Source organism: Pagrus pagrus (genome assembly GCF_965226575.1).
Source record: "Pagrus pagrus genome assembly, chromosome: 17".
Taxonomy (NCBI): domain Eukaryota; kingdom Metazoa; phylum Chordata; class Actinopteri; order Spariformes; family Sparidae; genus Pagrus; species Pagrus pagrus.
This window is the reverse complement of record NC_140201.1, coordinates 516,249-543,712: the sequence shown is the minus strand read 5'-3', so window position 1 is coordinate 543,712 and position 27,464 is coordinate 516,249. Positions and strand designations below refer to the sequence as shown.

The 27,464-nt window shown below is 41.4% G+C and overlaps 2 protein-coding genes across 5 annotated transcripts; one reads left to right on the top strand and one right to left on the bottom strand.

Moving 5' to 3' along the window:
* Positions 1-9,660: 9,660 nt before the first annotated feature.
* cart4 (cocaine- and amphetamine-regulated transcript 4) lies at positions 9,661-13,714 on the top strand. The gene is made up of 4 exons (XM_084379794.1): positions 9,661-9,860; positions 9,975-10,137; positions 11,819-11,902; positions 13,416-13,714. The coding sequence occupies exons 2-4, from the start codon at positions 9,997-9,999 to the stop codon at positions 13,521-13,523; spliced, it is 333 nt and encodes a 110-aa protein (XP_084235920.1). The 5' UTR covers positions 9,661-9,860; positions 9,975-9,996; the 3' UTR covers positions 13,524-13,714.
* Positions 10,057-27,374, bottom strand: LOC311272982 (uncharacterized protein). 4 transcript variants are annotated; one of them, XM_084379789.1, is made up of 7 exons: positions 26,837-27,374; positions 21,320-23,608; positions 20,313-20,473; positions 20,084-20,205; positions 14,026-14,372; positions 11,597-11,679; positions 10,057-10,165 (listed from the first exon to the last, which is right to left on the bottom strand). In XM_084379789.1, the coding sequence occupies exons 1-2, from the start codon at positions 27,027-27,029 to the stop codon at positions 22,641-22,643; spliced, it is 1,161 nt and encodes a 386-aa protein (XP_084235915.1). In that variant the 5' UTR covers positions 27,030-27,374; the 3' UTR covers positions 10,057-10,165; positions 11,597-11,679; positions 14,026-14,372; positions 20,084-20,205; positions 20,313-20,473; positions 21,320-22,640. The 4 variants fall into 4 exon arrangements, with proteins under 4 accessions (XP_084235915.1, XP_084235914.1, XP_084235916.1 ...); XM_084379788.1 differs by having other exon boundaries at positions 14,222-14,372; XM_084379790.1 differs by lacking the exon at positions 14,026-14,372.
* Positions 27,375-27,464: the final 90 nt, after the last annotated feature.

The following is a 27,464-nucleotide window of genomic DNA, read 5'->3' as shown; positions in this document are numbered from 1 at the left end:
CAATCCACCACATACTTTTTACTCCACTATATGGATTAGATAACTTTAGTTACTAGTTACTTTGAAGACTACATGTGTGAGACAAAGTAGCTTATTTTATGATTGAAGTGGAACACTTTGACTTGTACTTTTGATTCCCAAGTACATTTAATATCAGATACTTTAAGACTTTTACTCGAGTACTGTTCATATGGGTGACTTTCACTTTTACCGAGGTATTATTTAACACCATATCTTTACTTTTACTCGAGTATGACTGTTGGGTACTTTTTCCAACACTGAGACACACTCATCATTTAGAAGTTGATTTTATTTTAACAATGTGAATCTGTAAAGTAACTGAAGTTATTAAATAAATGTAGTGAAATGAAAAGTGACAAACTGCCCTCTGAAATGTAGTGGAGTAGAAATATTAGTACAAATACCTCAAATTTGTACCTGAATACAGTCGTTTCTGGTGGTTGTTACTCGCCACCAGAAACCTTAATAAAGTCCAGATGTGTCCGGACCTCGTCTCACTGAGCTCCTCTGAATGTTGACAGCTGTTTGAATCTTTATATTTCCAGATGAAAACAGAGTGCAGACAGCAGAGAGCCCTCAGGCTTCACATTGTCGATTTATTTCTGGTGTGCGGCAGAGTTTTGATCGTGATCGGAGACGAACTCCAACAGTGTCACCAACTCACAGCAAGTGTTGATGGAGTGATGGACGCCTCGGGCTCCACGTTTATTTCAGTCCGGGAGGAATCTGCACGACACGCCGACAGAAACCCACCGACTGACTGCTGGACTTCAACATCCTCGACAGATTCACGCCCACATTGTTTTGTTTTTAGAGGTTTTTATGATCTGAACACAGAGAGGAGTCAGAACATGTCAACAGTAATGAGGATCAGTCTGAAAATGAGTCTTTTTCTTTCTGTTGGGTTTCTGGCGAGTCTGTCTATCTATCTATCTATCTATCTATCTATCTATCTATCTATCTATCTATCTTTTATGGAAAATCTGTGAAATGGTGAAAAAAAAAATTCTCCTGAAATGTTTTTTTCTTTCAGTTTCACACATTAAATAAACAAAACAATCCTAAAAAATGTTTTCACACATGAAAGAGAATGAAAAAAAATTTCAGGCCTTACAATTTCCCCTGAATTTTTTTTTTTTCAAGTTGTTTTTTCCTTGTCAAAACTGGCATTGCTGTACCAGTTGCTTCCTTGTCGTTTTTCTAACTGCTGACCAACATGCTGACTTAACTCAGTTAAATTGAAAATTGAAATTGAAATTTTTTTTGACAATTCTGGGAAATTATCAGGAAAATTCAGGGACATTATCAGGAAAACACATAAAACTCTCAACGCTGTACCAGCCTTTCTGCTTCTGAAACCTGAAGGCTTGAAATTTTTTTCAAGCCTTACAAAAATGTGTTTTTGTCCTGCCAAAACTTTTCAGGAGGAGAAAAAAGAATGTTTTTTTTTCTCAGTTTCTCATGAGACAGGCATTAAATGTGATGCATCAAGTTGTTTCTTCTTTGTCGAAAGTGTCATCGCTGTACCAGTCTGTCTTTTTTCTAACTGCTGACCAGTTATAAACTGGATTAACACACAAGACACACACCGCGATGAAATTTCATTTTTAACAAGTCAATCATTTTTGACCACAAAGAAAGTTGTCAGATTCTTTTCTTTTGACAGCTCAGAAAAAAAATGTCCTGCCAAAATATTTTTTCACTGTGTTACAAAAATCGCATCACATTTGTGACCATCTCCTGAGAAGTGTCTGGACAAAAAAGTCAAATTCTGCAAATTTTTTCTCGATCAGCTTCACACATAAAACAAAATAGATATTTCGGGGAAATTCCCGGGAATTATCGGGAATATTCCGAAAAATTCCCGGGAAATTTAAAAACCCTCCTGGGAATATTTCGGGAAAATTCCCGGGAAATTTTCCGAAACTTCCCGGGAATATTTCGGGAAAATTCCCGAGAATATTTCCGAAAATTCCCGGGAATGTTTCGGAAAATTTCCCGGGGAATTTTCGATGTGAAGCGAGTTTTTTGAAGCTTTATAAAAAAATGTGTTTTTGTCCAGCCATAATCTTTGCAGGAGGAAAAAAACAGTCTCCTAGTGACTGTTGATGATTTTCTGCTCAGTTTCTCATGAGACAAAAAGTAATGAAGGCATTAAATGTGATGCATCAAGTTGTTTCTTCCTTCCTTTTGGACCACACATTTGTTTTTTCTCAATCGATTTCACATATCAAAAAGTGATTTCTGTTTTATTTGACAAAGTGAAAAAGAATTCAGGAAAATCAATTCAGTAAATTGTTGGGAAAATTTCGAACATTTTGGGGAAATTCCTGGGAAAATTAGGAACATTTCCAGGGAAAATTTTGGGGGAAAATCCCTGGAAACTTTCTGTGATCTTTTTTCCCATGTGACTGTTTTTAAGCTTTACAAAAAAAGGTGTTTTTGTCCTGCCATAGCCTTTGCTGGAGGAAAAGATCTTGCCGATTTTCTGCTCAGTTTCTCACAAGATAAAAAGTAATAAAGGCATTAAATGTGATGCATCAAGTTGTTTCTTCCTTGTCGAAAGTGTCATCGCTGTACCAGTCTGTTTGCTTCTGTGTATTTTTTCCAACTGCTGACGAGTTATAGACTGGATTATCACACAGACACACAACATGACAAAATTTAGTTTTAATAAATAATCAATTTTTGACAACAAAGAAAGTTTTGTCAGATTCTTTTTCTTTTGACAGCTCAGAAAAAATCTCCTGTCAAAACCCTTTTTTCACTGTTTCACAAATTGCATCACATTTGTGATCATCTCCTGTAAAGTCTCAGAAAACAAAATCTGCAAATTTTTACTCAGTTTCACAAATCAAACAAAATGGATAATATTTCGGGGAAATTATCGGGAATATTCTGACAAATTTCCAGGAAAATTGGCGGGAAAATTCCGGGTAAGATTCGGGAACATTCCTCAAAACTTTCGGGGGAATATTTCTTTCACTTGAGCTATTTTAGGCTTAACAAAAAATATGCTTTTGTCCTGCCAAAATCTTTGCACGAGGAAAAAAATAATTCTCCTAATGTTTGTTGCTGTTATTTTACTCAGTTTCTCACATTAAAAAGGTAATGAGGGCATTAAATGTGATGCATCAAGTTTGCTTCTTCCTTCCGTTTGGACCACAAATTTGTTTTTCTCAATCAATGAAAGAATTCAGGAATTTTTCGGGAAAATTCCGGAATTTTCCCGGGACATTTGTGGTAAAATTTCAGAAATTTTCCAGGAAAATGCCAGAAAATGTCCGGGACATTTGCGGGAAAATTCCAAAACAAATTCCGGAAAACATTCACTAAGTTAGGCAATCGAAGGAAACATTATTAAAAAATATAGACTAAAATATTCTTCAACCACTTTGATGCAACAGTAGAGATGACAGGAGACTGGTGAGAGAATTTTTGGGGGAAATTTTCAGGGAAAATGCCAGGTAACATTCAGGAACATTCCTCAAAAACTTTCTGGGGATGTTTTTTTCACTCCAGTTATTAAGCTTTAACAGAAAACATGTTTTTGTCTTGCCAAAATCTTTGCAGGAGGAAGAAAAGAATTCTCCTAATGTGTGTTGCTGTTGTTTTACACAAGAAAAAGCAATAAAGGCATTAAAGGGGAACTACCATTTTTTACAACCTGGACCTTATTTCTAGCATAAAATACGATTTACTCACCCAGATAACTTTGGTGTCATTTGGAGTCGTTTGGACGAAATTAGATCCAGTGGAACGCCGCATATATCCATATAATGCGAGTGATCGGGGCACTGAAGCGCAGCCTCTATACAACGCATTATCTGCAGCGAAACTAGTTCATTTCACCAATATTTTGTTATGATACGCTAGTGCTATTCCCCTCTGAGTTGCCTGTTATCAACATCCAGGGTCTGTAGGTTGACCTAGCCATTTAGCCTAGCCACAGCCGTTTGTTGTTCTTTGACCAGCTGTTCCTCTCTCTGCCTCCGTATCCTCCTTTTAGAGCTCCTCATCCGTGTACTCTGGCTCAAAACGGTAAGGACGTCCATCATAAACAAAGTCATCGTGCACCACCTCAGAATCGGAAAAATATTCAGCCATGTTGCAAAAAAATTGGAAGTAGCAAACTACAGGTAAACAAGCCGGCTGTTGCGGGTGCGCGCGGCTTTCAGAGATGACATCATCCAGGTCAGAGGTTAGTAGGTCAACCTACGGACCACGGATGTTGATAACAGGCAACTCAGAGGGGAATAGCACTAGTGTATCATAACAAAATATTGGTGAAATGAACTAGTTTCGCGGCAGATAATGCTCATAGAGGCTGCGCTTCGGTGCCCCGATCACTCGCATTATAAGGACATGCGCGGCGCTTCACTGGATCTAATTTTGTCCGAACGACTCCAAATGACACCAAAGTTATCTGGGTGAGTAAATGATCATATTTTATGCTAGAAATAAGGTGCAGGTTGTAAAAAACGGTAGTTCCCCTTTAAATGTGATGCATCAAGTTGTTTCTTTCTTCCTTTTGGACCACACATTTGTTTTTTATCAATCAATTTCACACATCAAACTAAAGTGATTTCTTTATTATTATTATTATTATTATTATTATTTGAAAAAGTGAAAAGGATTCAGGAATTTTTCGGGAAAATTCCAGGAAATTTTCGTGACATTTGCGGGAAAACTCCGGGACATTTGCAGGAAACTTTCCGGGAAAATGCCGGGTAAATTTCAGGAACATTCTTCAAAAACTTTCTGGGGGATGTTTTTTTCACTTCAGTTATTAAGCTTTAACAGAAAACGTGTTTTTATCTTGCCAAAATCTTTGCAGGGGGAAGAAAAGAATTCAAATGTTTGTTGCTGTTGTTTTACACAAAAAATATTTTTTCACTGTGTTACAAAAATCGCATCACATTTGTGACCATCTCCTGAAAAGTGTCTGGACAAAAAAGTCAAATTCTGCAATTTTTTTCTCAATCAGCTTCACACATCAAACACAATAGATATTTCGGGGAAATTCCCAGGAATTATCGGGAAAATTTCTGAATATTCCCAGGAATATTTCGGAAATATTCCCGAGAATTTTCGGAAAATTTCCCGGGAATGTTGCCGAATATTCCCGGAAATTTTCGGAAAGTTTTCGGAAATATTTCCGAAAATTCCCGGGAAATACCTGAAAATTTTCGGGAATATTCCCGGGAATATTCCCGGAAATTTTCAGGTATTTTCCCGGAAATTTTCCCGAAAAATTTCCTTGGAATTTCCGCAAAATTTCTCGCGATTTGCTGACAATTTTCAGGTAAGATTCGGGAAACTTCCTGAAAACGTTCCGTGGATTTCCCCCCCCAATGTGAGGTGAGTTTTTTAAAGCTTAATAAAAAATGTGTTTTTGTCCAGCCATAATCTTTGCAGGAGGAAAAAAACAGTCTCCTAGTGACTGTTGATGATTTTCTGCTCAGTTTCTCATGAGACAAAAAGTAATAAAGGCATTAAATGTGATGCATCAAGTTGTTTCTTCCTTCCTTTGGACCACAAGTCTTTTTTTCTCAATTTCAGACAACAAACAAAAGTGATTTCCTTTTTAAAAAAAAAATGTGAGTGAAAAGTAATTGAGGAAAATTAATTCAGGAATATTTGGGAATATTTCGCGAAACTTTCGGGGAAATTCCGGGAACTTTTTGAGAAATTTCCGAGAAATTTTCCGCAAAATTCCAGGAAACTTTCGAGGGACTTTTTTTTATGAGTCTATTTAAGCCTTACAAAAAATAATGTTTTTGTCTTGCCAAAACTTTTGCAGGAGGAAAAAATAGTTCTCCTGTTTTTGTTGGGGTTTTTTTTGCTCAGTTTCTCACGAGACAAAAGGTAACAGAGGCATTAGATGTGATTTATCAAGTTGTTTCTTCCTTCTTTTTTGACCACATTTTTTTTTCCAATCAGTTTCACACATCAAACAAAGCCATTTCTTTTTTTCTTTTTTAATTAAACATAGTGAAAATGAATTCAGGGAAATTTCGGGACAGTTTTGGGAAACTTACAGGGGAAATCTTTTAAGGAAACAATTTCATGTGAGTTTTTTTATACGCCTCATAAAAAATGAAAAAGAATTCCCCTAATGTTTGTTGCTGTTTTTTGCTCAGTTTCTCACAAGAAAAAAAGTAATAAAGGCATTAACTGTGATGCATCAAGTTGTTTCTTCTTTGTCAAAAGCGTCATCGCTGTACCAGTCTGTCTGCTTCTGTCTTTTTTCTAACTGCTGACGAACATGCTGACTTGACTCAGTTATACACTGGATTAACACACACAGACACACAGAATGAAGACAGGCATGTTTGATGTCTGATAGTGTGAAATGGGTTTGAGTTGGTCATGACTTCAGTTTATGAGTGAAACTCTGCTGTCAGCAGACAACAGACACACAACACTGCACAAAATGCACTTGTATTACAACATAATCATAAATGTAGTGTTCAGTGGAGTTCCAAAAGTGTTTTATTTTCTAAAAACAGAGCTTTCAATTTTTTTTATTTTAAAATTTTTTTGTTATTGTCTTTATTGTTCCAAGCTACAGAAACTCATTTAACAAACATTTTTAAATTGGAGTTGATAAGAGTCTCACAGTGAGGATCTCAACACATTTCAACACTAAAACATTTATATTTTCAGTATCAGTGAAGGCGGCGGTTTCTCCTCCTCACAGGATCATTTCTCTTCTGAAGGTCACTGAAGCGCAGAAGTTATAGAGACTGAAGAGGACGAGGTCATCCTCTGTCTTCTTCTTCTGTGGCTTTTCTGAATAAACAGCGACTGTGTGACGTCACCTTCAGCCTCGACTGTCGACTCCGTCTTTGATGTCTCCGACTGGAAATTTATCTTCACCTGTTGTTTATACGGAGAGAACAGAGGTGCAGATTTATAGTGATTCAAACACTCAGTGTGGAGGCTCAAGAACCAAAGTAAATACAGTCAGAAGTAAAATCTGAGCAGCATCACAACTACAACCCCATAGTATCATGATGTTCGGATTTTTCTTTGTTTTTAAAGATAATAAAAGTATTTTCCTAACCCTAACCTGGTCCTGTTCTGGTCTATTTGTCTCCTGTTTTCTTAAATATTTGATTTGTAATAATTGTATTATAAAGAGGCTCAAAACAACCACAAATAGATGCAAACTGAGTACAAAAGGACGCAAAATGAACACAAAGATATGCACAACAACCACAAATAGATACAAGCTGACAAGAGTGGGAAGCAAAATGCCCACAGAGACTCAAAACAACCACAAAGAGATGATGAACTGAAAAGATGCTGGGAAACTACAGAGAAATCTCTTTGAATCATGTCAAGTTATACACATTTGTCTTTCAGCTCGGGTACATTTACTCAAGTCCTGCACATCAGTACAATTTTAAAGAACTTAACTGGAGCGTATATTTCTTGCCTACAATTCAGATTGAAATATTCTACTTTTGTACTTCCAGACTTTGCGGTGGTCAGTGAAACGTTGCAGCTGCAGTTTGACATTTGGCTGTTAATGAGAGAGGAGATGAAAGCAGCAGACACTGAACTCTCTCTGAGCTGCAGGTCACCTCATGATGCAAATCAGATGAAGAAAAGGGCACAAACTGTTTCCCCTGCGTCATCATTAACACCTTCCTGATCTGAGGTCGGTCGGGTGAAATCAGACCTGCTGCCTGCAGCTCAGGTGGATGATGGGAAATTTCTCAACAAACGACAGTCAAATGAAACACAAACAGAATTGTCTGAGGTCTTCACCTCTGACATGAGGCAGCCGTACTTTAATCAGCAAGTGGAGAGTGACGGCGTTAATGAACCAGTCTGATCCTCTGAGTCACTCTGCTTTTACCAACTGGAAATCTTCACAGTCCTCATGAGGATTTCTGCAGCAGATCAACAGCCATTAGACCAAACTCACAGGCAGTATACTGCCCACATGAAGCAACGTATTGCTTCAGGTCTGTGTTCACCTCTGCATGAGATGTTATTGTGAATCATTGACACCACCAACAGGAGCTGCATGGAACAATTGGAGGAGCTTTGCTTTTTCAAACATAAATTGCAATTTTAAAAATACATCAATTAATTTTTTGAGAGAAATCAGAAAGCAAAACTAACACAAAGTGACTCAAAACGACAACAAAGTGACTCAAAACTAACACAAAGAGACTCAAAACGATGACAAAGTGACTCAAAACTACCACAAAGAGACTCAAATCGACAACAAAGTGACTCAAAGCGACTACAAAGAGACTCAAAACGACCACTAAGAGACTCAAAACGACCACAAAGAGACTCAAAACGACCACAAACAGACTCAAATTGACAACAAAGTGACTCAAAGCGACGACAAAGAGACTCAAAACGACCACAAACGGACTCAAAACGACCACAAAGTGACTCAAAACGACCACAGAGACTCAAAACAACGACAAAGAGACTCAAAACTACCACAAAGCGACTCAAAACGATGACAGAGACTCAAAACGATGACAGAGACTCAAAACGACGACAAAGTGACTCAAAATGACGACAAAGAGACTCAAAACAACGACAAAGAGACTCAAAACGACAAAGTGACTCAAAACTACCACAAAGTGACTCAAAACTACCACAAAGAGATGCAAAACTACCTAAAAAGTGACTCAAAACTACCACAAAGAGACTCAAAATGACGACAAAGTGACTCAAAATAACCACAAAGAGACTCAAAACGACAAAGTGACTCAAAACTACCACAAAGTGACTCAAAACTACCACAAATAGATGCAAAACTACCTAAAAAGTGACTCAAAACTACCACAAAGAGACTCAAAATGACGACAAAGTGACTCAAAATAACCACAAAGTGACTCAAAACTACCACAAAGAGACTCAAAATGACGACAAAGTGACTCAAAATAACCACAAAAAGACACAAAACAACCACAAAAAGACACAAAACAACCACAAAGAGACTGAACTACTTTTTGTTTGTGTTCAGTCTGGATGTCTCCACCAACAAGAGCTGCATGGAAAAATTGGAGAAGCTTTGCTTTTTTAAACATAAATTGCAATTTTAAAAATACATCAATGTATTTTGTTGAGAGAAATCAGAAAGCAAAACAACCACAAAGACACTGAACTACTTTTTGTTTGTGTTCAGTCTGGATGTATGACTGTTCAGTGGGGGGCGCTGTTAGATGTCTGTAGTCACATAATCCGTCCATGTTTGGAGCAGATTTAAAATCTCACTTTATGATCAGAATAATATAAAAATCGATCTGTTATCTGAATGAGATCTTTACAAAAGAAGATGATTCTACATAATGAAGTGACAGCTCGTCTCTCTGCTCCTCTGAGGTTAATCTAACCTTCAGCTGTGAGTCACAGTCTGACCTTTGACCTCTACACAACAACACACAGGGCTGCAGGGTATTTACATGTAAACATTCAGCATCGACCTCTTTAATATTAACCACACAGATACATCATCAGTGACAGGCGAAAACACGTCCACACGCTTTTATCTGACGCACTGAATACATGAATAAAATGTGAGCGAGCGGCTGACAGCAGGAGGAGGAGGAGGAGACGAGTATAAATACAGGAGGAGGAGAGACCACAGCACACATGTGAGGAGGAGGAAGAAGAGGCAGAAGAGGAAGAAGAAGAAGAAGAAGAAGAAGAAGTAGAGCTCACAAGAGAGAAAAACAAGAAATCGTTCCCCTCAGAAAGAAGCAGCTGGAGGAGGAAGCGACTCTGGGAATAGTCACCAACGAAGAAAAGAAACAGAATATTTGTAAAATATTTCTGTCGGATCTTTCATCATTTCACCTGTGAGTTCACGTCTGTCTGACAGAACTTCATTAAGTTTTTAATGATTTTAACAATAGTTCTGAGACTGATTATTTGTGGAAGAATATATGCTGTTATGTGTTTACATTTTTTAGGCTTTTAAAAGTATTTTTGGTGATGGAGAGCGTTCGAGCCGTCGTCTACCTGTTCGTCTGTCTGTCCGTGCTGACATCACTCTGTCAGGGTCAGAGGTCGACCGACAGCCGTCTGCCGTCCGCACCGGACGAGCCCATCATGGGACTCACAGCCAAAGACCTGGTGAGTCATCTGTCCTCATAGAGGATCTCTGAAACATATTTAGGTTTTATTATGAAACAGTCATTAAAGATGGAAAATGTTATTAGATCAATAACTGAAGAACTGAAACGTGTCCAAACCTCAACTAGTGATTCAATTACACCTAATGAAGGTGGTCAAAATTAATGAACTGTGATAATAAAAACTAATCAAGAAAGATGGTTTAATTATAATGTAGTTGTTAAAGGAGTCAAAGATGTTTGTGTTATTAAATGATGGAGAAATCAACCTAAGGAAGTTTGAATTATGATCAAATTAGTAACAATAATTTAGCTGTAAGATCATTAAAATAACAAAGCATAATTAGATAAATGGAACTAATTAAGGCGCAAACGTCTTCAAATTAAAAGTAATTAAGGTGTTAAATGAGGAATTTGATTTAAATTAAAAGCATAAAATGGATGATTAATTATAATTAGTGTAATTAAAGTTAAATGACTCAGGAGGTTCTGAGATTATCATATTAAAGGATCCTGAAAGTAGAACTGATGTTTTTAGATTTTAAATAATTAAAGTGTTTATTAAGGTTAAAAAAAACAACTAATAAAGATGACAAATAATTAATAAACAATAAAAAAAAATAACAAGTGGTTAAAAATGACAAAGATGTTTTCATGTTTGTAGTAGTGAAGGTGGAACATTGTTTAGTTAAATTACCTTATTTTATTTTCACAAACAAAATTCAATAAAATCAGATCATTAAAGACACGATGATGACATCACTGACTAATTATCGCTGATTAAGATCATTTAAACTAATGAAGGTGACGAGAGGATCCAATTAAACAATCAGCGGTCGTTAAGACTAATCACTGTGATCGAGCTGCTTCATTAACGAACTGAACTGTGATCAGTTTAAACTGTCGCAAGTTTTCAGACGTTAAAAGAAATCAAATGTTGACTGAACGCAGTTTTATTGTTTTGTTTCATGGTGCATTTTTCTCAACGGCAACAACATCAATCAATCAATGACGTGCAGCACAAAATATGAGTTATTTTAAATAACTCATAAATTATTATTACAATAAACTTTACTGATGCAGAACTTTTTAGAAACATCTGGAGCTGAAAGCTTCCTGACGACACGTTCGCTCAGATTTAATTATGATGATCAAACACATATTATTGGTTAAACGCAAAAAATTGATTTACTGAAAAATTTAAACAAAAAGTAAATATAGAAAAAAAAAGGAGAATTAAAGTAATGAAGTAATAAAGTCATGTCAACAGTGGGATTATATCTGATCTTAATAAGTACATTTTAGGATCAGCCTGGAAAGATAAATAAATAATGAAGTGCAACACGTCTGTAATTAAAGAACATAATCGTCTCCTGCTGTCGTCACAAACTCTCTGAAGTGTCACGTCTGAGTCCTGAAACCAGAACCACCAGAACCACCTGAGAGATTTAACTGTTTACCTGTTGGCGAGCTCAGCGCTGATCACAGGACCGGAGACAAACCTTCCTCCCTCCGACTGCGACCCGGAACAAACTCGTCACCGCTGGAATAAACAACAAAAATAAACCAACAACGCTGTCAAACTTTACAAGCTGATATCTGTGATGTGTGTGTGTGTGTGTGTGTGTGTGTGTGTGTGTGTGTGTGTGTGTGTGTGTGTGTGTGTGTGTGTGTGTGTGCAGGCTGAAGCTCTGCAGGGTTTCCTGGACGAGGCTGACAGCAGCGTTGGTCTCTCTGTGGAGAAGAAGGCCAGCGTCATCCCACGGGTGAGAACATGACGGACAGCTGTCAATCAAACACCAGCTCACCTCCTTTTTCTCTTTCAGTTCAGTGTTTTGTCTCTGTGTGAGTCCTGGTGTGTGTCTGTGTGAGTCCTGGTGTGTGTCTGTGTGAGTCCTGGTGTGTGTCTGTGTGAGTCCTGGTGTGTGTCTGTGTGAGTCCTGGTGTGTCTGTGTGAGTCCTGGTGTGTGTCTGTGTGAGTCCTGGTGTGTGTCTGTGTGAGTCCTGGTGTGTGTGTTTGAGTCCTGGTGTGTCTATGTGAGTCCTGGTGTGTGTGTGTGTGAGTCCTGGTGTGTGTCTGTGTGTGTGTGTGTGTGAGTCCTGGTGTGTGTCTGTGTGTGTGTGAGTCCTGGTGTGTGTGTGTGTGAGTCCTGGTGTGTGTCTGTGTGAGTCCTGGTGTGTGTGTGTGAGTCCTGGTGTGTGTGTGTGAGTCCTGGTGTGTGTGTGTGTGAGTCCTGGTGTGTGTCTGTGTGAGTCCTGGTGTGTGTGTGTGAGTCCTGGTGTGTGTGTGTGTGAGTCCTGGTGTGTGTCTGTGTGTGTGTGTGTGAGTCCTGGTGTGTGTCTGTGTGTGTGTGAGTCCTGGTGTGTGTGTGTGTGAGTCCTGGTGTGTGTCTGTGTGAGTCCTGGTGTGTGTGTGTGAGTCCTGGTGTGTGTGTGTGAGTCCTGGTGTGTGTGTGTGTGAGTCCTGGTGTGTGTCTGTGTGTGTGTGTGTGAGTCCTGGTGTGTGTCTGTGTGTGTGTGAGTCCTGGTGTGTGTGTGTGTGAGTCCTGGTGTGTGTCTGTGTGAGTCCTGGTGTGTGTGTGTGAGTCCTGGTGTGTGTGTGTGAGTCCTGGTGTGTGTGTGTGTGAGTCCTGGTGTGTGTCTGTGTGAGTCCTGGTGTGTGTGTGTGAGTCCTGGTGTGTGTGTGTGTGAGTCCTGGTGTGTGTCTGTGTGTGTGTGTGTGAGTCCTGGTGTGTGTCTGTGTGTGTGTGAGTCCTGGTGTGTGTGTGTGTGAGTCCTGGTGTGTGTCTGTGTGAGTCCTGGTGTGTGTGTGTGAGTCCTGGTGTGTGTGTGTGAGTCCTGGTGTGTGTGTGTGTGAGTCCTGGTGTGTGTGTGTGAGTCCTGGTGTGTGTGGGTTCTGGTCTGACAGGTGGATCAGCAGCAGCGGTCGCAGCTGAACCGGGTCCAGATAACGTGCGTTCACCATGTTTAACCTTTATTAACATGAAGTCTTCATGTAGCTGCTGAGCTAACAGTGTTAGCATGCGCCTCATCTGAAGTGCGTGAAGCGAACGCTCAGATCCGCTTGTGATTTCGGGGCTTCTTCTTCTTTTGTCTGAAACTTCAGCTGACTCTCCACATGTGGGAGGAGAAATGAGTGAACTGTTCCTTTAATATTAAGTTTGGCTGTTTATCGCTCAGCTGACTCTCTCTCCCTCTCTCTCTCTCTCTCTCTCTCTCCCTCCCTCCCTCTCTCCCTCTCTCTCTCTCCCTCCCTCTCTCTCTCTCTCTCTCTCTCAGTGTGACGTGGGCGAGCGCTGTGCAATGAAACATGGACCTCGAATCGGTCGACTGTGCGACTGTCTGAGAGGAACAGCCTGCAACACCTTCTTCCTGCGCTGCTACTGAACGAACACACACACACGCACACGCACACGCACGCACACACACACACACACACACACACACACACACACACACACACACACACACACACACACACACTCCTGTCTCTGCATGTTTCTGTCTTTGTTTTCAGGTTTCTGTGTCCGTCCCTCAGATTCATTTATTTTTGTTAAATAAAGATTGTTCATAAAGCTGCTCGGCTCCGATGACCTCATGATTCCCTCGTGACTTGGTGTCCTGAGTTTTGTCTGTCAGGCAGGTCTCCTTCTACGTGGTCTGATTCACACGTGGCTGATGATTGGTTCACTTTGGGTCTCACTGTTTAACTGAATGTTTGCCTTCAGAGATGAACCCGACAGGAGACGGAGATGATTTTTACCTTCAGGTTGTTTTCACACGCGTCTCTCTGTTGGTTTGTCATCATGATTATAAACAGCTGAACAGAACAGGCGTCATTAACTTATGTTGTTGATCCAGATACAGAGACGGATCCAGGCATTCTTACCTTGAGGGACATGTTTCCACATTTTCATTTATTTGTCAGGGAATAATTCCTGGATGTTGATGGAAACAATCAGCCGGCTGATATCTACCAAATAAAACTCTGGATCCTGGATCTGGATTCAGGATCCAGATCCTGAATCCAGATCCAGGATCTGGGAGCTGAGGCCCAACAGGAGCTGAGTGTGGTTCTAGCTTACACTGCAGGAACAGCAACCAGACTTCTCTGTATGTTTCTAGATGACTGTAGATAAATGAACCATCCCGAGGCGACCCGACCCGGAGGAGCAGGACACACTGGAGGAGCAGGAGACACTGGAGGAGCAGGACACACTGGAGGAGCAGGACACACTGGAGGAGGGATTGAAAACTTTTAAAGAGTTTATTTGTCTGAGGAAGGAAAATGTTCTCAACACACAAAGAAAAAACTCTTCATCCTTCAAACATTCAACATCAGGAGCATCTGGAGATACAAGGTTTCACTTCACAGAGAAGTAATTATCTAAAAGTAACTAAGGCTGTCAGATAAATGTAATGGAGTAAAAGTATCAGGTTGAATAAACATACTTACAGTCCAACAGCACTCTGTTTAGTTTTTTTCAGTTTAGATTCAGTTTCCTGTCGAGCTAAAAATATGTTTCACAAACACGACCATCAAACACCCCCGATCGATCAGTCCTAATGATCGGCCCGAGGCCAGCAGGCCTCACGTCCGCTAACACAGATGGGACAGCAGCAGCATGTCGCCGCCGCATCAGCCGCTCTGACACACGGACGCTGAGGACAGCAGCGACTTCCGTCCGTCTGCATGTCGAGCAGAGATCAGCAGCGACGCGTCATCACACTGTTCTTCTTTTTACTCTATTTGTCACCTGATGAAGGAAAAACTGAATTTCTGGTGATTTTCATTTTTCCTCTCTGCTGCCGAGCTGCAGCCGTGTTTTCATCAGCGTGATCGTCCAATCAGAGACGAGCTGCGTCGATCAGACGGACGAGTTTATCGCCGAGGATCACAGAGACGGGATGACATTCAGCTCCCAGCATCCAGCCGGCAGATAACACATGCTAATTACAGCAGCTGACACACACACACACACACACACACACACACACACACACACACACACACACACACACACACACAAACACACACACACAGGTGGTGGGGGGGTCTGTGTGATTAAACGAGTCGGAGGTCAAACTGAAGAAGTCGACACGTGTGCTGCGAGTCAGTCCAGATTAAAGTCTTGTTGATCAGCTGATGTTTTCTGTCTGTGACATCACACAGAGCGGTGACTGTTCGTTCACCTCAGCGTTAAATTTAACACTTTTTCCGAGTTTATATAATTCTCACGGATTCTGAGTTTGAACAGTGTTAATATGTGAACTGTTTAATAGTGTTAATTATTTGACACTGTTGGTGTTTTATGACACTTTAACTCGAAATTGTTATTCCCGCTCACAGTGAGTGTTGACTTTTCACATACATTGTGTTATTTAATGACACAAAGTGTTTTTTTAACACTAAAATCGTGTTATTTCCTTTCACTAGTGTGTTAATCAACATTCATTGTCTTGTTTGACGATACATTAAAAGTGTAATTGTGTGTTTAGCTTAACACACACGTCACCTGCAAGGCTACAGAAAGTGAACAACACACACTCTTTACTGTTACATCATTAGTTCAGATGTGTTGACCAGCAACAGTGATCGAGTCATAAAATCATTCAAACAAACATTTTATCTTATTTTTATTCAAAAAATAACTTACTTCCCAGCACCACAGGAATCAGCACAGTCATAAGATCAGGCACAACTTAAACATTTACAAAGAAAATAATGGCACAATGTATCGGCTCTCATCTCCACCATAAGCACTCTGTAAGTCGAAGGGTCATAAATCACAAGACGGCCGCTTTAACAGCATGTTTGTCATTACTTTCAAATGCTTTGTAAGCATGAAAATGTTGATTGAAACCACAAGCTTGTTCACAAGGACGCAGATAACAGTGTCAACAACATTATTTTTTCTATTCTGCAAAACACATTTCATGTTCAACCTCACTGCAAATTATTAATCCTGCCTGAACTCTGTCCCACTGATTGTAACCCAGTTAGTTGCATGGACGTCTTGCGATACAGACTCAACATGCAAAGCTCGAGCCAACGCATCACTATAGTCCTCATTGTCCACATTAATAGATTTCATAGGTCCATTTTGAATGTGTTGTCTCCCAATGACATGCAATAGACACTTGATGTTTTTTTGCAAGAGATTTTGTGATGTTTTTGAAGTGTTTTGGAAAATCCTGTGTTTTGCCTCAAATCTCATTCTCCACATGTATTAGTGGTCCAATTCTTCGGATACAAGATGGATAGTGTATCATAAAGTGATGTTTCGGGATCAGGTTTCTATCGGGATACAGCTCTTTGAACAACTCATGATAGTGAGTACAGTCATGCCAAGTGTAACAGATGGAGAACATATAATGTTAATTATCTGCAGCAAAAGCAGCAGCAAAAAACAGTTTTGGTTTCCTTCTGGCACAATGTCACCAAGAAGCAGATGAATGTTTCCTACAGGACAAAGAGTCTGAATGAAGGAGCCCTGTATTATTGCCACTACTGTCCAACTTCATCCTTGTAGGTCGATTTTTGCGCTCCACCCAGAGTCAAAGTTTAAACTCCAGACAACAGATCAGGTTCCAACAGTAACTTCAGCTCATACTGAGCCACCCCTTCAACAATGTCATGCATAATGTCCAAAGAAAAATTCTGACAAATTCGACTCGCAACGGCCAAAAGTTCATGTTGGCCGTTACGAGTCGAGTTCTTCTTTGAACCAAACACGGATCACTCCTGTGGGTCCGACTGCGACTCACTGCAGTGCATTTCAAAAAGTTACTTTCCACGCAAGATTATCTTGGTGTCATCCTCATTTTAAACATTCTGGGCATCATCTTTTTCTATCGAACATAAACGACAAAAATAACGTCCACTGAAAGATTCTGTGCATCCCTAAGTCGTCCCCAGTTATCTGACATATAGTGGACTTTTTCAGCAGAAAAAGGCAAATCAAGGCCACAAGTCTCGAGTGTTCTGATGTCATTAATCAGAGGATCAAAGCCATATTTTTTCAAACCTAAGTGTGAAACAATGCAACCAAATGAATATTTATCAAGGCAGAGTTAAACTTCGGTGGCAGATTTCTGAGGACAAAATACAGAGCACCTATTTTGTGAACACCACGTTTTGAACCCAGTGGGTCAGCAGTCAAAGTCATCACAGAACAACTGGACTTGTAAAGAATTCTGGTGTTTAGAGAACGATGGATGCGTCTTAGAATAACTTCCATCACAAAAGTCTTCGTATCCGTCAGGTCTTCATACACAAGTTTCCCCAAGCAGTTTACAAATATCAGCATTTCAGCACATGAAATTTATCGTTTCATCAGAATCAGAATTCCTTTATTTGTCCCGCAAATGGGGAAATTTCTTTGTCACAGCAGCCAAAGGACAGTGTCACACTAAACAATAATAAAAAGTAAAAAATAAACAATATAAGAAGATAAGAAATATAATAAACTCGTATATACTTAGTATTTACAATATGAACAGTGTAAGTATAAACAGTTTGGTATTTTTATTTACAAATAATAAATAATAAATATGGGTATTAAAAATTGTCCAGTTAGTGCAAACCAAAATGTATAAGGATATGTGTGTAGTTCTTTTATTGCACAGTGCACAGTGAGGTCTCCTGGGAGCAGTGCTGGTTGTAGTCTAACAGCAGCAGGAGGGACGGACCTGCGGTACCTCTCCTTCACACACTTGGACCTGCGGTACCTCTCCTTCACACACTTGGACCTGCGGTACCTCTCCTTCAGACACTTGGACCTGCGGTACCTCTCCTTCAGACACTTGGACCTGCGGTACCTCTCCTTCACACACTTGGACCTGCGGTACCTCTCCTTCACACACTTGGACCTGCGGTACCTCTCCTTCACACACTTGGACCTGTGGTACCTCTCCTTCACACACTTGGACCTGCGGTACCTCTCCTTCACACACTTGGGGTGTATCAGTCCATCTCTGAAGGAGCTGCCCAGTGCGGTGATAGTGACCTGCAGGGGGCGGGACTCCTTCACCAGCAGCGATGACAGCTTGTCCATCATCCTGCTCTCTCCCACCTGCACTGGGTCAAGAGGGCGTCCCAGGATGGAGCTGGCCTTCTTCATAAGTTTATCAAGTCTCCTCCTATCTGCTGCCGAGATGCTGCTGCTCCAGCAGACTACACCATAGAAAATGGCTGTTGCCACCACAGAGTCATAGAAAGTCCTCAGGAGCGCCCCCTGCACTCCACAGGACCTGAGCTTCCTCAGCAGATGGAGTCTGCTCTGACCTTGTTGTATGTTGCTGCAGTGTGATCAGTCCAGTCCAGTTTATTGTTCAGGTGAACTCCCAGGTACTTGTAAGACGTCACCATCTCAACGTCCGTTCCCAGGATGTTCACCTGTGTGCAGGGTTGTTTGCGCCTGTGGAAATCCACCACCAGCTCTTTGATCTTCCCGGCGTTGAGCTGGAGGTGGTTCTGCTGGCACCAGTCCACAAAGTCCTGAATGAGTTCTCTGTAGGCTCCGTCGTCCCCGTCCCTGATGAGGCCGATGGGAATGATAGGTGGGAGAAGTCTGCAGTGTACAGGGTGAACAGGAAAGGGGCCAGGACTGTCCCCTGTGGGGCCCCCGTCCTGCAGACGACTGTGTCCGACACACAGTCCCGAGTCCTCACATACTGTGGCCGGTTGGTGAGGTAGTCGAGGATCCAGGTCGTGAGGTATGAAAAACAAATGTATCGTTCACTGGGACTTGATCAGAAGTACCTGTTTGTTTATTTTGCCTTGTATCAAATCAAATTCCTAGAATGGTTTCTCCTGGCTCCACAACACCCCATTTCTTGTTGAAATAATTCAATCTTTTTCTTTCAGTATTGAAGTTAACAAATGGGTTTTCAAAAGTCTCCAGATCTTTTTCCAATGTAGCTCTTAACACTATTTGCTATGCCACTTCCTTGTAGTTTAGCACAAATATCTTCTGTACTTTCTTTGTTCCTTTGACCTGATCCATTGTCCTCAAAACACTTGGACTCTGGGTTCTGCATGGCACTTGTTCCAGCAGCTTCTGAGGTATCTTGGAGCATGTAGCCTTGCTGCATCTCCACTTTGACAAGAATCCTTCTCATGAGAACAAATTAAATGTTTTTTGAAACCTGAATATGTTGAAAACTGACGCCTACAACAATCTGTGCACAAACTAAATTAAACCTGGTGCTAGGATAAAAACTGTGATCAAGTCTTAGATGAGAGATCAAGGACTGGCAGGGAACACGCACAGCTTGACAACTGAAACACTTAAACATTTAAGTACTTTAGTTGAAGACTCACGAACTCTGGGAGACTCATTTGTTGTGTCTACATCAATATTGAAAACTGTTGTTTGCTCGAAGGTGAAGAGCTGGCCCAGGTACTCATCGTACGACAGGTTGAACACGTAGTGGGATTTAAACAGTTCGTCAAATGCACCCAACGAGCTAGTGGCTTGGCAGGGGATGAGCTGTTTGTCCACAACAATGTAGAAAGTGTCAATCCTGTTCCTGGTTCGACCAACAGCAAGGATGTATGGTTGTCCACCATCTCTTCTCCGAAGGTGTTCATCCAAGCTGCAGCATGACCGCAAACAGAACGGTAACATCAACACCTTACACTATCAAGTTTTCAACTGCTCACTCGGGTCTGTACACCAGAAAAGTTGAGTTGTTAAACAAGCCATGACAAACTGTGTGTGTGTGTGTGTGTGTGTGTGTGTGTGTGTGTGTGTGTGTGTGTCTGTGTGTGTGTGCGCGCGTCTGTGTGTGTGTCCCAAAGAAGTCCTCACTGTTGAGGAATTGTAGCCAACGTGAAAACGTTTAGTTTAGTCCTTTTGTGTGACTATGCCTTTCCAAGTCATTTCACATTGAGTTAATACATATTAAATACTGGCCAATTGGACAAAAAAAGACATGCATACCTTGTGGAAGCGCAACATTTTGTCCACTGCATCACTGGGACTTATCTTGGTCCTCTTCCGTCCAGCTGTGGGTGGCAGGAGATGGAGAAGGAGCAGCAGAGAAGCCATGTCACTGTCCCAGGCTATCGGGAGGATAATGAGTGGACACAAGCCATTAGTATCAAGTTGGAAGGCACAAAGTAACCAGCACTTTGTTAGGAATAAAAATCAATCACGGCGATCAGCTTACTGGTGTCATCGCTCTCTGTCAGTTTCTCAGCAGCTTTTAGAAGTCGGCACAGCTCAGTGGACTGAGTCAGGTGTCTGGCCTCATTGATCACCTTGTGTCCCACTTCTCAAGCATCTCGGAGGCTGTTTCAGCTCCAACAGCAGAAGGAGGTCTTGATTCAGCTGTTGACCACATAAGCATATAAATACACAAAATTCAAAAAGGTCTTGTACTTGCATTCAAGCAACAAAGAAGGGAGCAGGCGGCGAGATGTCCGCTGCATAATTTCTGCGTCCTGCTAGTGATGTTACGTTCACGAACAATCCGAGTCTTTTGAACGGCTCTTTGGTATGAAGAGGGGAACTGATTTATTTGAGGGCCAATTATTTAACCTCTTATCTTGAATAGCCATTCGTGGTTATTCATCATCTTTGCATTGGCTAAGTAAAAAATAAATAAAGGGCTCTTGGAAAGGAACGGAGCCATGAGATCTCCCTTCAAAGAGCCGTAAATCCCATCACTTCTGCCTGTTGCAGGCGCCTTGCCTGGTTCAAACGGTATATTTTCAGTGAGTGTGAACACGTATATCACGGACAATGTGTAGTTGTGTGTTTGTGTGAATGAGTATAACGGGTGATGTCCTTGCCTGATTAAATAGAAATTGTCTGAAAAGGGCTACAATTTCACTACGACGACGACACCACCCCTCCCCCACATTGATGCGCAGATTTAAATTTGACAAAACACTCACCATCATTTGACTTAAAAAACGTTAATTCATCCACCACTGGTCACCTTAGTACATTTAAACACATTTATTTTAGCTTAACACTTGATATTTACCGGATAAATAAGTTGCCACTCAATAAACTTTGTTTTAACCATTTGTTGCCAGCAAACGTGAACGTAATTACCAGCTGGTCTCAACCAGGTCAATGACAATTCAGTCGCTTCACACCCCATGATATGTTAACACAACTTCATACAGCGATTACCATCCCGTAGAAGTAAATATATTTGGTTCTTACCTTATTAAAGCCGTATAATCCACACAGGATTGTATTCTTCTTCTCCCATTACCAACCGACATGAGTAAGAAAAGGCATCCAAACCGGATGTTGTGATCAACTCCGCCAGCAGTGAATGTAACTCAGTCACAGGTGTTAACGTTTAACTGGCTGGACTGACGCTCGCAGAGCTATTTGATCACTACAAGTGTTGAAACATCAAAATCAACTCAAAATTATTTACACTGAAAAACAACACTACAGATTTTGCTGTGCAGCTGCGAGTCGGTCTGATGAGATCTCATAAAACCCAAAACGCTCCAGAAGCTGTGAGGAAGTGAAGAGTTTTGTTTTCTATGTCTCATCTAAATTGTTTTCTCTCCAGTTTGACGTAAGAACTTATGAACATCGTTTCTAAAACAATAAAAAAAACAATACATTTTATAATCATTTTTTTTTTATTATTTGTGAAACCAAGGAGAAAAAAAAGATCTCATGAATGAAACCACGTACATTTATTTCTCTCATTTATCTTTCTCCTGTTTATGATGCAAGAACTGGTGGAAAAAACAGTTTCCGTCCTTGAAAACACGTTAGCAACTGAGCTAACAAAGATTTGAATCTGAAAACAGAAATCCTGAAATCTGGTGAAATATGATGTTTTTTTTCATGTGTGAAAACAAGTGGAAAAAGTTTGTCACAACCATGAACTATGATGCAACATAAAGACGCTCATGTATCAGAACAGCTTCGTCTGACTCACACACACACACACACACACACACACACACACACACACACAACAGTAACGTTACACAACCTGCAAACACACAACACATGTACACACAGGTTGTTTGTTGTGCACGCAGAGAGTCAAACTGTCCTGGAGGAACATGAGGTCGTCGTGCACTTCAGCCTCTTCTGGTCAAAATGAGTATTACAAAAATAAACACTTAGAAAAATGAGCCTCACTAAAAGAATATTTTATTCTCCTGCCAAAACTGAATTTGTGTTTTTTTGTATGAAACAAAATGTTTTCCTCCTTAAATCTTTGATGAACTCAGTTACAAACATGAGGAAAGAAAGTCGCATGTTTTCCAGGATGGGAACGTCCTGATTTTCTTGATAAAACTATTTTTTCCACCAGTTCTCGCATCATAATCAGGAGAGAAAACATTTTAGATCAGACCTAGAAAACGTTTCACCAGAAGTCTTCACTCTGCCCTCAGGACTTCTGTAAATTGTTTAGATTGGTCAGCAGAGCTTTAGTCAACCCATTAATAACGTCAGAGTCGGGTCATCTACCAGTTCCTTATAAATGTAGATGTGTTGTTATCCAGAGTTACTGACACTGTGAGGACTCTCCACCACACACGTGGTTTTTGAACTGATAACGCCAGGTGAACCTCTCGTTACAAACGCTGCAGCTGAACGGTTTCTCTCCTGTGTGGGTTCTCATGTGAGCCTGTAAATCTGAATAACGGGTGAAGCGTTTGCTGCAGAAGGAACAGCTGTGGGGTTTCTCTCCTGTGTGGGATCGAATGTGAATCTGTAAATCTGCGTTCCATAAGTAACATTTATTACAGTGAGAGCAGCGGTACGGTTTCTCTCCCGTGTGGTTCTTCAGGTGGTTCTGCAGAGTGTTCTTACGGCCGAATCCTTTACCACAAACTGTGCACCTGAACGGTTTCTCTCCGGTGTGGGTTCTCTGGTGGTAGTCCAGACCTCCTTTTTGAGCGAAGCTTTTACCACACAAAGTGCAGCTGTAGGGTTTCTCTCCTGTGTGCATCCTCATGTGTGTCTTCAGACTCGACTTCCCACAAAATATTTTACCACATTCAGAGCAGAGAAACGGTTTCTTGCCAGTTTTACACCTCATGTTACTTACAGGGACTTGTTTTTTCAAACAGCTTAGTCCTGACTGAGGTTCTCTGCTCTCCTTCCTGTTTTCAGTCTCAGGTTCAGAAGAGTCGTCAGTGTCGTCACTCTCAGGTTGTAAAAGTTGATCTGGGTCTGAGGTCCTGGCTGGTTCTGGTCCTCCACAGTCCTCTCCATCAGCTTCTGTCTCCATCTGTTCAGTTAGTCTTTGATGGAGCTGTGAGGGCTGAGGTTTTCCTTCATCATCATCATCTTCATCTTCACTCTTCACAGTGAAGGTGAACCTAGTGACATCGTCCTCCTCCTGATTGGTCCAGAGTTCCTCCTGTTCCTCTTTAACGTGTGGGGGTTCTGGTTCCTCCTGGTCCAGACTGGAGCTCCACTCCTGCTGCTCAGGGGGAACCTCTCCTTCACTCACCGACCGCTGGACGTCTGCAGGAAAAACATTGAAATACAAACACACATTGAGGATTTCCTGTTAACGAGGAGTGTAACAGGATCAGAGCCTGAGAACAATCTGCCTGACACGAGAGTTCAAGCTGTAGATACTGACAGTTACATCTGGAGGTGGACAGGCAGTCCAGTGTCAAACAGTCTGAAGTCAGTCCAATTATAGGGTTCATACAAATCTTCCATTTCAGAAGTCAAGTTCAGAGACAGGAGATTTATTCAGACCAGATTTAGTGAACTGGCAGATTAACTTCTTGTTTGGGTCAGCTCTGGAGGAGTAAGGTGTAGATCCAGACCTTCTGGAGGAATAAACATCTGCAGCCAAATGTATGAAGGTCTGTCTTCAGTGTAGAAATCTGTGTTCACACACAGGAAACATTCATACAGACGTATTAAACCCTCGTACGGCTGTTCCCACACGTCTTTTCCTCAAACATCTCAATCATCTGACCATCAACACAGTTCACTATAAACGGCCCGAATCACCTGGTTTACATATAAATGTCAGAAGCAAAGAAGCAGCTGAAGAACAGGAAGTGATGATGATCAGACCGACAGAAGAGTTGAACGCTGTGAGTTCACTTTTAAAAGTGATCTGAGGAGGATCCCCTCGCTCTCTCCGCCTGATGATGTCATCATCATGGGCCAGAACATCAGAACGGTCCCTGAACACTGGCTCTGGTCCAAACTGCTCATTGGTACCGTCCTCTAACACCAACACAGCTGTTGTGTCATGTGGCTACAGCCCTTATAGTGCCGCCGACACCTGGATGTGTTCTGACTCCTCAATAATACAGGAAATAATCTTTGTTTACGTTTATAAAGATCATGTGTTTATCTGTTTATTTACATAAAGATCATTATAATCACTGACGCACATGTTTACAGAAGACAGTAAACGCATCACAGTGAAGGTTTTAAACTATAGATGTGATCCTCAAACATGATGTAGTGAAAATAATCAGCTCGATCAGACTCGACTGTGTTCATGTTACACATGCTGACAAACATGGATCAGCACAAACCGTCTCTGTGGACGTTCACACATTCAGACACCTGCGAGGAAAAAGGTGGAAGTAGGGCTGTGCAATTAATTGAATTTTTATCGTGATTTTGATTTTTGGGTCAAACGATCTCCAAACTAATATAATCAAATTGAAACGATTTATTTGGCATTTCTCGCTGTACAGTCGGCCGAGAGATGTTCTGAAAGAGACGCGCATGTGCAATTAAGTTCCTCCCCAAAGCGTTCACCGCGGCCGCGGCTGACACTCACTCAAGTTACATTTTTCTCTAAATGACATAATTACATAATCTCCATCAGTCAACAGGACGCTGTCTGGCTCTGTCACTTGTGGGGAGGGAGGTTGTTTTCTGGGGGAAAGTTCACTGAAGTTTCAGTCGGGAGGGCTGAATCACCACGATAAACACTTGGTGAGTTGGGGTTAGGGGTTCGTTTTTTGCCGGGGACAGACGCTGTTTTTCAGAAGTGTCAAATGTGACGAAGAGTCGGTCGGACAGACACTTCTCCACGAATAACTGCAGCATTTTTTCCCTCAAATAAGTTGCCAAAGACACGACCAGTTACTACGTTACTGTTGTTTGGTCCTGTAACGTTGCTTTGTGGGACATTTCTCTTTATTTTGTTGAGTGATGGACCTGTTCAGTTATCAGACAGTGAACACCATCAGACCGACACGCCCTCGCTCCGCGCCGCCGGCTTATCCGTTCACACTGGGTCGGTTCGCCAATACTGCACCTCTGACACCTCCAGAGGAGCATCAGAGGTGCAGCGAAATTTCACCCCTTGCAAAGACAAGGCCACAACCCCCACAACATCAACGCAGAGTCAGACCATCTATATGTACTATATGTATAATGTGACTCCTTATCCATCAACATCATCATCGGACAGGCAGAAGAAAATAACAGCTGCCATATATACAACAGGAGTCGGTAAAACGCTCTTCTGCACACTGGCAGCAAAGCAAGTTTGCAACACGGGTATATTATCACATTAAAATGATTCTTTCACGGACAAAGCAGGACAGGCAAGAAAACGGCAGCATCTTGCAGAGCTCAAGATCTCAGCACTTAAGACCTGACCGGCTCGCCAACAGGTAGAGAAAGGTGACATTGACTGAATTCATCTAAGCTGCCCGGATGTATTACAACATTAAAACACCAAAGTTACAAACAAACGGACCGACAGACGCAGCGATGGACCAGCAACACCCACGTTCTGAGAGGTGAAATGATTCCTTTAATACATTACATTTATCCAAGTAGTCTGGTGGATATGAGGAGAGCACAGATGGATACAACAGCTCCAGTTCCTCACATACACAGCAGCATCACCTTTGTCTTTTTCTGTAACCTTTTGTCTAATTTAACGTCCATTGTCATGAAATACAGGACGATGATGTACATAAACAGTTATCTGTGACGTGACGTCCATTTGCACATTATGATTGGTTGACAGCTTCATTCACTGTGTCAAAGCTCAGAAAAATGTCCCTTAGTCTGAGAAACACTATGTTGCTTTTTTGCCACATAATATTCACATAGACAAAAACAGCTTGATTAAAAAACTGACGTGTGAGTTAATCGTACAAAACCCCTCCTGGTGTGTACAGGCTGTTTGTTTAAATCATTTCTACGCATGCTCTCATACGGTTTATGAGATGATCGCCTCTGTTCAGTGTAAATATTCTTCATGCTGTCAATATTTTACACATCACGTCCACTTTGTTTCAAACTCATTACAAATCGTTTCAAATCAAAAATCTGTCTTCAAAGTTCATATTACACATTGTTATATTTCCCTTATGATCCGACACTTCTGCAGTACTCGTCTTTGTCTCTTACTATGATTATTGTTACGCAGCAACACGGAAATTAAATCGTTACTTTTATTTTGAAATCCGGATGCAGTAAACAGTGGCTGTGCTTTATTTAAAACGAAACTGCTGACGTCACAAACAGCTGAGCGATTACGTAACAGCGTGTACCAATCAGTAAACACTATGACAGGTTGTTTACTCTGACAGCTGATCGTTGGGTGAAAATGACGTCACAGACAGCAGACACACTGAACCGCGTCAGCGCCGTTAAGTTACCGTAGAGTTGAGAATACTGACGCCCTCCTGTTTTACCGGCGGCCGCTGTGACGTCAGGACACACACCACAGAAGAAGAGAGGAGAACCAACCTGCTCTATGTAACCGGACCTGAGGCTTGAAAACAGCGTCCAGGAGTCTCCGTTGTCGCTCGTTCTCCTCTCTTGACCGACTCAGCTCCTCCTCGTACTCTGCTATCGCTCTTTCAAACAGCCCAGATATCTCTTCAGCAGCCGCAGTCAGCCGCTGCTTCACCAGCGCTCTCAGCATTTGGACTTTAGACATTTTCACAGTCGCACAAACTTTGTCTCCGCACAAACTCCGTCACAAACACTGTCTGCTCTCCATCACACACTCGCTCTGTTTACGGCTAGCATGCTAAGCTAACGTGTGTAGCTTTGTAGGCTAGCGGGAGATGAGTCCGAGGAGAAACATTCAGAACAAAGGCGAACAGCACAAAGTCCATTCACACACGTTGATCAGAACACAGAGGTTCTGATGGAGCGGCGCTGTTCTGTGGACACAACGACCGGGACTCTGCTGCCGTGTTTCTACTGGGCGCCATCTTGGTCAGAAGCGTGAAGTTCGCGGCAGTAGAGAAGAGAACTTCCGGGGCACGTTGGTGCCTGAACTTCAAAATAAAAGCCAACATGTTATCAAAAGGACAGGCTTGCTAACAAAAGGCAGGACCGTCATTAAAATAAAGTTTTAACGAAAAAC